The sequence below is a fragment of the Athene noctua genome, chromosome 1, assembly GCF_965140245.1.
Source record: "Athene noctua chromosome 1, bAthNoc1.hap1.1, whole genome shotgun sequence".
NCBI lineage: Eukaryota > Metazoa > Chordata > Aves > Strigiformes > Strigidae > Athene > Athene noctua.
Window position 1 is genome coordinate 95923091 of NC_134037.1, and position 15604 is coordinate 95938694.

Here is a 15604-nt window from a genome sequence, read left to right on the forward strand (position 1 = left end):
TTCTAGCTTGGTTTTATATTCAAATATGATGAGAGTAGTCTCTCAAGACAATATCTGTTTCCGTCAGGAACAGGATGTGAAAAGGTAATTTTAGATTAAAACCACAAACAAAAGTGAAGCAGAACTCTAGACTATTCTATTTAGCAGAATTAAAAGTATCTGTACAGAAATACTTTTAAATTAAGCTAATAGGAAGAGCTTCTAGTCTTTTGTATTACACACATGCATACATAATGTGCATGCAGTGGCTCTATTAAAAGGCACTGTAGTCTCTTGGGACTGATGTTCATAATAACAGTATGGAAAAAGTTTCACAGATGCATTTGCCAAACCTGACAGTCAATATATAAAGGAATTCAATCACCCTTCAAGTACGCAGAAACTTTCAGAAGCACATTTTACTTTTAAAATACCAAGAGTTGAAGAGCTTCAGTCACAAAACCCAAAAACATCTTTAAGGAGTTAGTCTGAAGGATCCAATAGCATTTTTAGACAGCCCAAATATGGCTAATGAATCAGGAAGCCAAAAAGATTTGAAATAGTAGAGAACTTCCAGGGAACACTAGGTTACATTTCAGCAGACTGATCTGGATAAGAGAACAGTAAACTAGCATAAAAATACTGGAAAGTTTCCCCATCTAAACAGACTCAAGAGGAAGGCAGTAACAACTGCCAGAAGCATCTTTAATAGGCTTCCAAACATACGTTCCACATCAGAAGAGATTCCCAGCTGAGAAGTGGAAAGAAAGACATGATGGGCATCTTAGAAAAACCAGAAATCTTTTGTGAAATTAAATAAGTGTGGAGAAAGAAAAAGCTGCTGATGTTCATATGGTTTTACATAACAGCATTTTCAATATATAAGAAAATTAAGTTTCAACATTTCTAAAATTAAGGAAAGTACTGTAATGATCCACTCCCCACTCCCATTAAATCCTTACAACTTACAAAATCTGCCTTTGATGTTTCAAATTGAGACCTAGCTCCAAAACCCCAAATCTGGGCTTCATCTCCTAAAAATAACTCTATGTTCATATTTATAAACACTTAGTTAAGATGACAAAAATCCTAACACACAGGGCTTTATCACGGAATACCAATTGCAAGAGCTCACTTAACTTTAAATCTTACAGCATGTATTTATATTTCTTCGTAACAAAGAATAGTCATCTGTTGTTGCTTACATAGATGTTTCTACAGAGCCTCAAACTTCTTAACACATTCATTTTTACTGTTCACTAATCTCAGTGAGTTCAGTTCAAAGTCCTCACTCAAGCAAAGCTCACAGTGGAGACACTGTGAATTCCAACAAAATAAAGTTCTTGGAAGCAGTACAGATAGAAGAATAGATTTTTTAAAAAAGCCCAAACAAAACAAAAAAAACAAACCTCGGAAGTCAGTAAAGTCTCCTATTAACTCAGAGGTAGGGTAGTCTTCTTGGTATTTATTGCAATCAATGTACTTTTAAATAGAGTAATTTTATTCTAGAAAGGACTCTAATTTTAACTTTTGATTTTTGTTCATTTCACAAGATTAAAAAGAGAAACAAAACTACGATCTTTAAGACAGAGATACCAAAATGTAGAAAAGCACATGACAAATTCAAAAATTCCCATTCAAAAATTACATGCTACAAAACATGTGCCTGGAGATAGACATGCACTCATATTTGTGACAAACTGGAGCCTTAGCAATACATGTTTTATCTGGTGACTCGAAATACCAGAAAATAACTTTGTTAAACTTATTAGAAGTAAAGCCCTATAAAATTGTTCCATAGCATATGCTGACTCTTAACATTTGCTGAATTTATTTTGAAGGCTTCTTAAAATACCAAAATCTTAAGCAGTGAAGTCTGATACTTCCTGCTTAGTGCTTAAGCTTGGCAATAATGAAAAATTTATTGTAGCAAATAATCACTCTATGTTATAAAATACATTAATGCTTATTTAAGTTAGCAAAACAACACATCTTATTTTACGTATTAGTTACAAAAGTTTAAAGTAGCAATAAAATATTCACTCCATCTTACTAAGAGCTTGTAGAAGTTCAGCTGGACAGCAAATGCAACATATACTTTTTCCAGGACCTATAACAGAAAATGTAGCACATACTTTTTTTGTGACTAATGAGAAAGATCAGCAGTAAGTCTGAACAATGCCCTAAATGCACCAGTAAGCTCTTTCGCTGACCAAATAGCAATAAAATGGGTAAATGTGTTGACAGAAGATCTGTCATGAGCACATTGCCAAGTTTGTCCCCAGATATCCCAAAGAACTATCAGACACAGGAGACTCCAAAAAAACATCTAGGTTTGCGAAGTATTTAATTTTTCTGGAGGGTTGAGATCTGCCTTTTTCTGAACAGAACATAGAAGAGATTCTAATGGAAAACCTAAGTCAATTCTTTCCATTAAGGAGCTTTCTGTGGGCTTTCCAACAATAGAGGGAATCTTTTCCTCCAAATTATTACATAAATATATAAAACAGCCAAGATAAATATTTTGAGAAGTCTTAATGCTAGGTTAAAATATTTAGCTTTCAGAATTGCAAAGTTGGTGTGTTATCATCACTACTTTCCTGCTATTCATAATCGCCATCTGTTTATAGAAACCATCTCTCACCTTTCATTTTAGAGTCAGCTTGTCAGCCCTTCAGTAAGAATGCTCTTTTTTGTGCATGCTTGCATAGTGCCTAGCAAAAAGTGATCTTAAACCCTGAATAGGATACATAGCATGTAAGGTCTTCACCAAACTCTCAGAACACCTCACAACTTCTCAGTGAAAGATAAAGGAAATGGCTAAAAATGGCCAAAACATGACCCTAATAAAATCTTCTGTGAGAGAAAAATAATCCATCTCAAGCCCATCAGCATATACAACTATTTGAACGTCTTATTAAGATTTTTTGTGTTTGAATGTCACAATATTCACACTGTTTTCTGGGAACCAAACTGTTTATATTTCAGGAGAAAAACAAACCCAGCAGCAGGAAAAATGGTATCATACATCTCTTACACAGACAGAATTATGCTAGAAGCAAGCAGCAATCTGAGACCTATTTCTAAATAAGACTTATCTGTACATAAGAAGTGCTATAATATGATAAATGTAGAATACAACAAAATCTTCAACACTCCAGTGACATGTATGATGAAGTCTTATTTTTTTTCTTGTTTTGCCAGGTTCATTAATACATTTATCCTGAAACTACTAATTTGTAATAATTGACACCATCTCCTGAGAAAGATTGTACATATTTCTACATTTGAATGTGGTCTTCACATTCAACAGCTCTACCAGATTTGAATTATGAATAAAATGAAAGCTGCAATAGAGACTTTATGACAAACTAAATTACTGTATTAAAAATAAAATCGTTGAAGCATTTATAAAGCTCAGTTATTATGCCAATAACTTATCTTTGCATTTTCTGGAATGCTCATCTGAAACACAAATTAAATTCACACCCAGAGTTATGTCTGTTTTAGATTTACGAAAGATATTGTAATGCAATAAATAACAGGAGCTACTGAGTATGTTAGAATGTTTTGCTCACTTTTTCTTATGCAGTTATGGTCTTATAATTTAGAGTGTTCTGTGATTAAGATGGGTATTGAAAAGTAAGTTCTCCCCATTCATGGCATAAAATTTGGACTAAGATAAGAAGTTACGGTCTGTTCACTCTAAGCTGTCTTATGCAATCCATAAATCCTCCACACTGATGGAAGCTGGCTTGCCAAAAAGTCAGTAGCAGGCAGCCTTCCACTGCTTCCAGTCAGCTGACCTACCACTCCCTCCTAAAAGGAGTTTTTTGGGACTCAAGAAAAAAAATGTCAGCATGTCAACTGATATAATTTTTAACTGAAGAATTCATTGCTATGTAATCCAATGTCATCATTGAAACCTAGGGCATTACTAGATGCTTCACTTGTGTATTCCTATGCTCTAACCATCAGTGATAAAATCCTAATACAGACTGTAATATACCCTGAAAAGAGTGCATCACAAAGCACAGCAACAATCCACATGTCCAATTCCAGTCATTCTTATTAGGTCTCCCACTGGTATCAAACCTCATGTTTGACAATATTTTACTAATGACATTATTTTGAATATGAGCCCTGATATTTAAATAAGCAGTTAAAGACATAGCTGTTCAGAAAAAAATAAACTTTAACGTTAAATCAACTCTTTATAACTTAGTATTTATTAGTAGTTGGAAAATAGGATACAATGGTGCCCAAAGACCTGCTTGGAAATCATATTTGGGTGCTAGGCTTTGTTCCTCTTTGTGTTTGTACAGTCATTATCATTAAAGGCTGCTATTTAGAGTTTCAGGTGTATAGGAGATGGGGAAAAGATAGAATGTACAGGAAGGTAAACACTACGATATGTCAAGTCTTTGAAGATGTATTGTATTCACTCAGTTTCCTCTGAAAGAGCATACACATTCAGTGCAGGATGGACTTAAAATGAAATAATCACAGGTATGCCTATATAGACATATAGAGTTGTAGAAGTTCCTCAATCATCTTCCAAGTCAGCCTGCCATGGGACAAATTTGGTCCAGCAGTTGTTTTACTGTTGTGATGAGCTCAAGATAAAAATTTTCCTCTTAAAACAGATTATTACCTCAAGCTCAGCAGTGACATTATGGCTGCATTTCTTCTGTTTGTATAAGTGTCTGGATAGGGTAGACCAGAAACATGATTACCTGCATCTTTCAATGGAGAAATGGACATAGATCATATGGGAAAAAATGGTAAAAATGTTTCACCATACTGAGACAGCAGTTCTATGAAATAATACATTTTTTATCATACAGAGACTCAAATTTTGCCTGAACAAGGCTGCCTGTATTCTTATCATTCATCCACTTCTAATAAATTTAGCAGCATAATTTACTTTTTTTGATTAACTGGGTACCAGGTGAGTAAATCTGGAGATTTTACAGTGCAAAAGTAGCAGCAAATCTAGCATGAAAGTAACAGGATGAAATTATTTTCTATCACAGAATGGTAAAGATCTATTTCTGCGTAAACAAATGTTAAAGCTACACAACATATCAACTGCAAAATAAAGGAAAGGTTCCAAATAACATAATTTGTCTTTTAATAAACTAATTATTAGCTAGACTTTCCCACAACTATTTCACTAAACTAAATATTTTTTTTCCTATACTTTCTGCTGATTTCCTAGTTTAATTGTTTTTAAGATAAGGAAATGAGATAGATAGGAAAATAAAACACATTAAAGACATGATTAGAGACACTAGAAATATCGTTTGATATCACATTAAAATAGGTTGATTGTAGAGTTGAGAGACCAGAATTAAAAAAGCTTGCAAACTAACTAAACTCTTAAAATAGTTAACATATGATATAGCCTACATGCTGTGAATAGAAATCTTCATAAATGATGTAAGATATCCACCTTCTGATAGTCTGATTATCTTAACGGCTTGCTAGTTGTCTTCCTGAATCATACATTTTAAAAACTGCGGAGCTTAAGGAGGGATTTTTCCTTTGCAAAAACCAGGATAACTAGAACTCTTAAGATTTCCATTTCTAATTTTTTCAGCATTCTGTTCTTAGACTGGTTCTTTCACATGAATGTATGTCATATATACATAAACGTAATTTCTCATGACATACAACCTTGTATAGTCATTTGTTTCTTCTAACTTCTCTCCTCCTTATTGTCTATGATAATTTCTTTCCCATTCCTGAATCATAGAATCACAGAATCATTCAGGTTGGAAAAGACCCTTGGGATCATGGAGTCCAACCATCAGCCCTACTCTACAAAGTTCTCCCCTACACCATATCCCCCAGCATCTCATCTAAACGACCCTTAAACACATCCAGGGATGGTGACTCCACCACCTCCCTGGGCAGCCTACCGCAATCTCCTCTACAATAATTAATGGAGTCACAATCCTACTAAAGTTTTAGTGTACTCAAAGTAACAACTGTGACAATTGACTGCTAGTTCAATTACTATGCGATTTTAGAAGATCACTGACAACCTTAAATAGTTTAATAAATCTATTCACATTACAACACTAGCAAAATCTAAATTTCTACTTGCCAGCTATCCTCTCTGAATTTCAAGCTGAAGATTCTCTTTCCTTTCACTTAAAAAAAATCCTAACAAAATGCATAATACCCAGTATACAGAAATGTAAGAAGTCATGAATATGTAAAAGTTACACATGATAATCTAGGATGAGACACGTTCTTTATGAACAAATACATAAGCACTTCTAGAATGTAGTGACACCAACAAATCTTTTTATTTGAACAATTCAATTAGAAAATAAAGAAACCATGCAACTGTGAAACAAAAATCTGTCTACAGTTACTGGAAGTTGATTTATGTGGATTTTTAAACTAACAATTTGTAAGAATATAATTTACTGTCGTAAATACCCAGCTCAGATGATGTAAGGAAAGATAATAGCAATGCTTAACAGTTAACCCTTTTCTATTAACCACTTAAAAAACCCCTAACTTACACAATCCATGCTAACTGGTCAATATAATTTGCATTGCTTGAGTTGCTGTTTCTAAAAAGATTTAAGCACATACCTAAATCCTGTGGTATTATATGGATAAAGTGAAACATATCCTTAAAATCTTGTAAAACCAGGTTCTAGGAATGGTTTCAAGTAGTTCTGAAAATTTAGTATGCAGAAGAATAAGTTTTTCCAAAATATTAACAGTAAATATTTCTTATACCTCCATATCTTTTAAAACTCATTCTTCTGGAATGTAATGATTTGAATATTTAATCTCATCTTTTAAGCTGCATGATTCAGTATTTGTAACTTTTGGGGTTGACAAATTAAGTTTCTGGAATTTCTTTACCATATTAATTGAAAAGTGCAAGACATTATTAGAAGAATTAGTTATGAGTCCTGACGTTAATTTCTAACTCTTGAGAAATGCATTTCATACTTTTGCAATGGTCCCTATCAAACTTTCCTATTCTTTCACAAGCCTTCCCAGACAGTTGACAATTTCATCACTGCAGTAGGCTATGAAAAAAGTGAATGGCTATCACCATGATGTGAAATTTCCAAATCCATAAAAAATTTAAGGTTGAAGGGAAAAACTTTGAGTCAGAATATGTATTTGGTAGATATCAAAGTATTAAAATTACATATTTGTGAATAACTTTTTTGTTCTGTAAGTTGACCACTATGCTTTTCACCAGATGGTGTTCTTCCAAGACATTTTGCTTCATTCTTACAAAGAACAAATGGGATTAATCAAGTCTGAAGCATACAAATGTGTTCTGGTCTGAGTCCAATAGGAAAAAGAATATATCCTAGCCGTTAGCAGACAGAGCTGAGTTTTTGGCTGCCAAAGAATGTACCAGTGTGTGTTTGCACTGTCATAGCTTTATAACAAAATAGAAAAATAGTAATAAGCACTTGAGGTTTTATGGTACTTTGAACCTAAGGATCTGAAAACTGTAACTTGCCTACAAAGAAAGTGGAATGTTTCACGCATAGTCTTCTTCTTCATGTGATATTGACCTGTATTTTATAGTTGGTTTGGGTTTGGGATTTTTTTTTTGTCCTAGTACTATCTTTCTTTTTACTGACTTCGTCTCTCAGAATTTTTGCCTTTCTTTTTTTTTTTTTTTTTCTCGAGACCTCTGGCCTTATTCTAACTATTACTGCACGTTCTTAAATACGGTTTTATTTTCCTAAGTTTTGAGTAATTATTTAATGACTCAAAATTAATTAATTAATTAATTACTTTTGAGTCATTAATTAATCTCAAACGTAATTTTAAAGACAACAAAAAGCCCTAATACTTCTAAAAAAATTTATTTAAGTTTCATTAAAATTCTTCTCCTGTAGCAATCTGATATGATGGCTTTCTGTGTACTATGTATAGGTATAGAGAGACTTTTTTAACATTTTCTGATGAACTGTCTGTATATGTTTACAAGTCTTATATAGCGAATTTTTCTCAAAGATGTCTCATATCATGGAGAATCAAACTGTGAAAACCCTACAAGTTAGTTTGAAAAATATATAATCTCCAGGCTACGAGAACTTTTTAATATAAATGTTAGTTAAAATATGAAGATAAATATTGGAGCTTTTAGAACTTTAAGAAATAAAAGACAAAAATAAATTTATTTATCCATTGGATAGAAAATACTGTCATTTTCAGAGACACAAGGGCAGGAAAGAGCCTGGACACTCAGTTATATTCTTGCAGAAACAATTGGTCTCCTGAGGTTGCGTTTAAGGCCTACTGGTAAGGCTGTACATGTATCATTAACAATGTTTTTACTACTTTTTTACATCTGCCATTCTAAGTATTCCCTGAGCACACTAATGCAAGCGTTTTAAGAAATATCGTTTTCAGGCATTATCATTATAACAGCTATACATTACAGAAGATTGAAAGTGCAAATGCCTCCAACATTACTAGACTAGACTTGCAGCAGAATGTGAGGCCACTCTAAAGGAATGCAGAGATAAATATATGGCTACATAAAATAGTCCAAAAATAACTTTTTATTTACCTGTAACTCTCAACCAATATGGCTGAAGAGTTTAAAAATAAATTAACTGTAAGTGAACCTGAGGGATGACTTTCATGTTCACACTTAGCATCTTGGTTATTGAGGACTTGATCGTTTTCATGTCCACGTGGAATGACGCAATATCAGAACCTGACCCAGAACTGATTGAAAAGACTGTGAAGAAAAGCGTAGGTTTCCAGCTACTTTCAGAATGAGGAAACCACATAATGTGTAATCGAATCAAATAAAAAAAGTCTTATCTCAAAACATACTACCTTCTCATCTCAGGCAGATGTCCATTTAAAACTCATTTTCTGAGCAGGATGGGAATCAATTACATTTACTTATTGATTAACCAAAGACAATAGTTCATCATTGTGGCAGATTCCCTGTGCCAACCATCTGTCCCAAATAATTATATTTTCAATGAACAGTATTTGATATGCTCACCTGTTAAATTTACAAAACAGCTCGGTTAGAATAAAGCATGAAAAACAATACACTGGCTTTATTATAAGAGATAAAACCTTTTATAAGTTACCTATGGACAAACAGTAGTCATCTGGTGATGAAGGTACGGCACATGGTAAACTGGTGTTGAGTGTGTTAGCTATCCGAAATGAATATATTATTTATGAATTCGGCTTTAACTTGTTTGCAAACAATATGAATTATTAAACCACTTGAGAAACAATAAAATATATATATTTTAAAATACATCAGCGTAGGGATTTTTACTGTGTTCACACTTACTAAGGATTTTCTCCAGAAAACTACCATTTCACTAAAGCTACTTGCAGGCACAAAAATGGAGCTATTTGTCATTTCTGGAACTAAGGTCTCAGTTCACTTAATCACTTTTTTTTTTTTTTTTAACAAAAAAAATAATCACCATGATTTATTAAAAATGCTAAATAAAGCCCAGATATTTAAAATGTATAATATAAAAACAATCTTAAGGATAATCACAAAAAGTTTTGTGTTTAATCTGATATCAGATCTAGAAGCATAATTAATGAAATTTCATTTTATTTGAATGTAAGATTTCTCTCCCAGGATGGAATATTAAAAAAAAAAAAAAAGTGTTTATTGGTGTTTAAGGACACGGTGCAACTAATAATGCTTGAACAAAAATTTTCTCAATATCTGCAGTTCCAGTTCAGATATCTTTTTTTGTTAAAAGTCAGTATTTTCAAATCTTCCAGGAGAAAAAATATTATTTCCTAATATTTTTAACGAATTATTCTCAAAAAATAATTTTCTGAGAATTTACTCAAAGATTCAAGGACCTGTAACTGAATTTATACTCTGATTTTGTAAGACTGTTCAACAGAACATTGGTTTGTAAAAGCCATCAGCACCTTGAGAAAGCTATAAATTTAAATCTCTGCATTTGTGGGTACAGAATTAACAGAATACAGCTGATCTTGAAAATTAAACCTTCCTGTTCTGGTACCTATTTGAATGATATACTGTAAATCATATTGTAATAATCCAATAGCTGATTACTTAATTATACTAACCTGTTTTTCTGGAAAGAAGAGTTAGTTTGTGGACTGAAGAGCTGAAATCTTTTGCCTCTTTCAGACTGAAAGAGATAGATGGGCTCTTTCTTTCTTCCAAGTTTACAGAATGGGACTGCTCCAAGACTGTAGAACCAGCAGAGGCAGCATTAAGATGGAAAAGAGCATCTTGCGCTTTCTTTTTTTCTTTTTTTAGCATATTTACCAGAATATCTGTAAGATACATTAAGGAAATCTTTAGGGACTTTTTTTTTATATAAAGCAACAATCTTCTTTATTTATCGCTAAGTTTTGGTTTTGTTGTTGTTTTTTTTTTTTTTTTCCCAAGTGGAACAATTCACATTATGTGAATGTGATGTGGAGTTGGGCATATTCTTTGTAATTATATTCATCCACCTTAGTTTTTCCAAACAGCAGATTCATTTTTACTAAACAGTAACAAATTCACACATTGACCACAGTTGTTGATCCCATTCAATCAACACTTCACAAAAGCCTTTACAGGCAACCAGGAATGAAAACTCTAGTATCTTATTGCCATTGTGTTACACTCCCTTTCTAATTTTTTAAAAATCTGTAATAAACAAAATTTCCAAACAAAAGAAAAAAAACCTTAACTTACAGGTAGCCTGGCAAGTGCATCACATCTGTAAGCTTTTCACAAAAAGAAGGTTACTAAAATGAAGAACAGGTCTTTAGAAAATTTATTCCAAAACCACTATGTATTTACTGGAAGTATACTTGGTATAAATACATTTTGCCTAATAGTGTATAGAGGGCTTACAAAGAAAATCCTATGTGCATTCAGTCAAAACCACAGGAATCCCTGTGATATGTTTTTGATATGCTATACATTTTAATCCTAATTAATCTTCTAAATGAACAGCAGAACATCTAAGTAGTCTTTTAGGAATATTATTAACTGGATTAGGTAGTAATAATACAACACTTTACAATTCAGTTGTTATGATAGGTCCTAGTTACCATAATCAAGAAGGACCTCATAGTTTACCGACTAAACAGCTTCCATACTTCCCACCACTTCATCACATTAGACATGTTATTAATTTTCTAATGATGACGCACAGTCACTTAGCGGCTGCAGGCTGTAAATCAATGTCTTGTTCAAAGTCTGAATTCTTACATTCTTCCTACATAACTCTAACATGGATTGAAACAAGTTTCCTTCTTGTACTTCTGCAAACAAAGCTGTATATATCTATTAAACACGAGTGCATTTGATAGAGAGGGTGTTTTTTTTTTTTTCCTTATAAATCTCAAACTAATGAAATAATTTATTTCAGGAAGAAATGTCTCGGGAATCCAGATCTTAAAACGGAAGTATTTTAAAAAAGGAATAGTAAGTCAGTGTTACAGCTAAATTTATTTGAAAGTGCACCTTGGAAAATGAACATCTTGTCTTCTGTGCACTGTTTTGCCAACCTGCTAAAAAAGACTTCCACTCATTGTGCAACAGTGCAGCTACTCATGTGCTTCCTGTGAGGCAGTGAAATGGACAAAGCATGTCTGAGCAGTTTAGTATTTTTATATGCAAAAAGCTTTAGTTTTAATTTAAATTTTAAAGTTGCATGTGAAAAGTACAAGTTTTATATTTATTCTAAAGGCAAATAGCCAAATAGTCCCCTAAGTATCACTTCACTTGGCTAAAAATAACAGTTACAGGAAATTCTATTCTGTGTAAGTAGTAAATTGGTCTTTACATAGCATCAGTTTCTCATTCTGAAAAACGGTTTCATTTGCTTGGGGACAGTATTTTAGGTGCGGCCTGATCCACAGTATTTGGATCTTGGTTTGACCATTCCAAAGCTAAGTGATGCTTGGATCCAGGATTTTGGTTTGGGTCACAGCTGAAATAGAAGCAGGTGCAAAGCATGAATCCTGCCACATAAACGTTGGGAAGTGAGTAATTGCTTTACCACAATGGGGTCAGTAGAGAGAATTTCCTTCCATACAGCTAATGCCTATGTCACACACACAAAACCCACTGTAGCCAGATCAACTCAAACCCAAATATTATTTTTTTCCTCATAAAGGATACTGATTTCATTGTCTCTTTGCTGCAGAAGTTCTTTCAGTTTCTTCAATTCTTCTTCTCCTGCTTCTTTGTTAGAGTCTTTTTTGTTAGAGGTGTTTTGTGAGAGCAGTTTTTTATCAGAAATCTTCGAATGATTCATTAGTTGCTATTAGGAGAAACAAAAAAAGCAGTTTTAACTTTACCTCCAGCTATGCCTTTATTCTACTTTGAGACTGTCCAGCTATGGTAGAAACAGCCTTTCTAGACTTGACAGAACAAAATCATGCCACCCATTGACTGTCAAGTTATAGGTGTTAAGTATGGGACAAGCTGTATTTGTGGATCTTCACTACCAAGAGTACAATTTGTTCTTTCTACACATAAATTCCAGTGTTCTCTAGTATCACAGAACTTTCAGTATTATTAATATTTTTTTAGACAGTAAATTAAGATCAGGAATGTATATATTACTATATTGAAAAACTATATCCCAAAATACAGAAAAGTATGTATTACCTCCTATTGCTCTCCCTATTAATTTTCCTTGCTCTTCCTAGTTTAAGTGCATCTTGTTTGCTCAATGATTAAGGGCTTAAAACATCACCACAAGAGTTGGTGTAACAGATTCAGGGATATGGTGGTTTTACTCTTTTATTTCTTTCAATATATTTTGTCCAAAATAAAGCCTCCATAGTGCTGGGAATACAGATGGATACATCTATCCATATAGAAATAACTTGCCTGTGTTGATTCAAGTAATTTCCAGTGTTCTCTCACAATTCACTGCATGCTGAGATCCTTGCTGGGGTTTCCACAAAATGCTGCTGAATTTTTCCAACTAAATTAAAATTGCTATCAGTCTTCCATGCACTTCACAACTCAATTGTTTTACCCTTTTCCAATGCCTCTCAATTGTGTTGCATTTCTTTTCATACTTTTCAACTGTGACTGTCTTTGTTATTTTCAGTGCCAGTTACGTTTAAAAGAAATACCTTCAAATGAATGAAGCAGTACTTGATCTTGCGCATATCAGCACCAACATCCAGAATGCTATCAGGTTCATTATCTTCAAGAAATGTTTCAATTAACTCATCCAACCTGAAAATACAGAGCATTTTTAAGAAAAAAAAAAAAAAAAAAAAAACAAACAAGTTGACAAACTTGTAATGTGTCAAATACAATACAAAATTTACCAAGCTGACTCATAGTAGCAGGCTATTTTCCTTTAAGGTCCATGAAATTGCAATGTACTTTTGTTCCTGACACTAAAACCTGGATTTGATCCTGGAGATTCTACTCCATATCAGAACATACTCACACATGCTAAGGAATAGTTCTAGAACTAAAAGCATCTAGAACTAAAAGATCTAAAGCCTGCCTTCTCAAAAGACCAGGATTTTAGAGACTTTGGGCATACGATTTTTTAATATATATGATTATTTGTGCAAAAGAAAAATCTACTTCCTTTTCTATTACAAGAGTCAGCAGGTAGCATGGCTTTCATACATAAGATTACATGCTCCAATCACCAAGCAAAGTAACCCATTTTTTGATTCAGATATTTACAGATTGCTCAAAGACCTACTGCTCGTCTTATGATTAATGAAATGTAATTAGTATTTTACTTTCTTGCAATTTGTCCTAATTTGATAAACATCTGACAATATCTTCCTTAGAGAGGAGCAACTCTTTCTTCGGTAATTGTCTTCATAAGAAAATCTAGAACACAGAAACATCCTCTTGCTTTTTCAAAACCATATTTTAAATTTTAATATTTTAACTGTTAATATTCTGACTGGAAACCTACACAGGCATAATATACCAAGCCTCTGGGCTGGATGTCACAGTTGTATTGAAAGAGTCAGATTTCCTCTTGCATGCTCCCACCAGCTCTCCAGGTCTTGCCTTCCAGGATGCATGGTAAATCATCCTCAAGAAAAAGGACAGAGGATTTCTAAACCAAAACTAGCCCTTGGCGCACTTACTAAGGTATGTTTCTGGAAAATATCAAGTGCAAGTTTGAACTCTATCAACTGGTTTTAGATTAAAGGCTTCCCGGTTCCCGACAAATGCTATTAACATTAATTTAGCAGGCACATGGTGGGCAATGATGACAGCCATATGCCCTGTAAAGCATAATTCCATGATTTTAAATGTTTATTTAAGTTATTAGCCTCAGAAGATGAACTTATGTTCTGAACTTGAGTGAGCCAAGTTACATAAGGTACCTACATCAAATGCCCAACCGTCAGAGAAGGGTAGGAATTCAGAACCATCTCTGTGCCTAGGGTTTCTTTTGAACTAGTTCTGTTCAGCTCCTCACTTAATACGGAAACCTTCCGGATGTCACTTTATAGTCATTTATCCTCTTCAGTTAGAGGATTGGGAATCTTGTAGCCATTTGATTATTTGAATTACTTTGCTGCAACCACATACCAAAATGTTAGGCATTATAATATCACAGTATTTAAAGTTGACTCTAAAGTAGGTGGTTGGGATATTGACCTGCTTTTGAAGACTTCTCTTACTGAGATTCCTCACATTATGATACTGTAGTAACAGCTCCCTGCTGGAGGGTGAAACAATGAGATCCACACCAAACAGAAAAAAAAATTACCAGTTTTCAGGAGAAAGATATCTGAAAATCAGAAGCTGTAAGACTGGAATGAAAATTGGAAAACATAACAGGTATGTTTGGTTATTTATCTCCTCCAGAGTTCACCATGACAAAGTGTCAATTCTCAGAACAGGAGAAAAAAAAGAGAGAAGAGAGCAACCTCAGTCAGTTTCAAATAAACTGTGTTTTCCCATTTTCATTATTTCAGTTAAAGAAGGGACAAATATGCTGTGTATACCACTCATCATATGTGCAAAATTCACAGGTTCTGAATTTATAGAACATGCCCTGAAGTCAATTTGAGCTGTACATTTGGAAGGCTTAAAGGAGAGGATATTTGAAGAGAAATATTGGTTACAGAAGCATTACTGGCATTGACTTGCTTCTCAGGTTAAGAGACTACAAGAATTACTAGGTAAAAGAGAACAAAATTTTTCTAATTGCTATGTGATTTTTTCTGCATGAATAGTCCAACAGAACAGAGGCCAGTAGTACAAGAGGTTATTCATACTCTCTGCAGACACACTAAGCACAGTGAGCAGAAGAATTAATCCTTCATACATGGAGACAGGCATTTGTGTAAGCACTGGGAAAAAGGAGGCATTTATATTATTAATGAGAATGTGATAATGATTACACAGACACAGAGAAAGTCAGTATTTGTCACTATCTTAAGTACCTTAATGATTTCAAGTGAGTAAGAGGAAACAAGTAAAAAATATTTTTTATCACTAGACTGTCTAGATTGAATATATGAAATCATCTATAAAAATGAGCCTTTAATCTTGAACTAGAAATTGGAAAGGAGATATTTTTAACCTTACTAAGATTACCTGTTTGCCAGGGATTTACCCATAGATTACCGCAGACTATGGGAA

General features: G+C 33.5%; 1 protein-coding gene across 1 annotated transcript in view; it reads right to left on the reverse strand.

The window, feature by feature from the left end:
* Positions 1-15604, reverse strand: part of KIF6 (kinesin family member 6) — a 173181-nt gene that overhangs the window by 85078 nt on the left and 72499 nt on the right. The window contains 4 exon segments of the mRNA XM_074925875.1: positions 5686-5695; positions 10071-10287; positions 12134-12275; positions 13102-13207. Of these exon segments, the coding sequence (XP_074781976.1) occupies positions 5686-5695; positions 10071-10287; positions 12134-12275; positions 13102-13207 (475 nt within the window).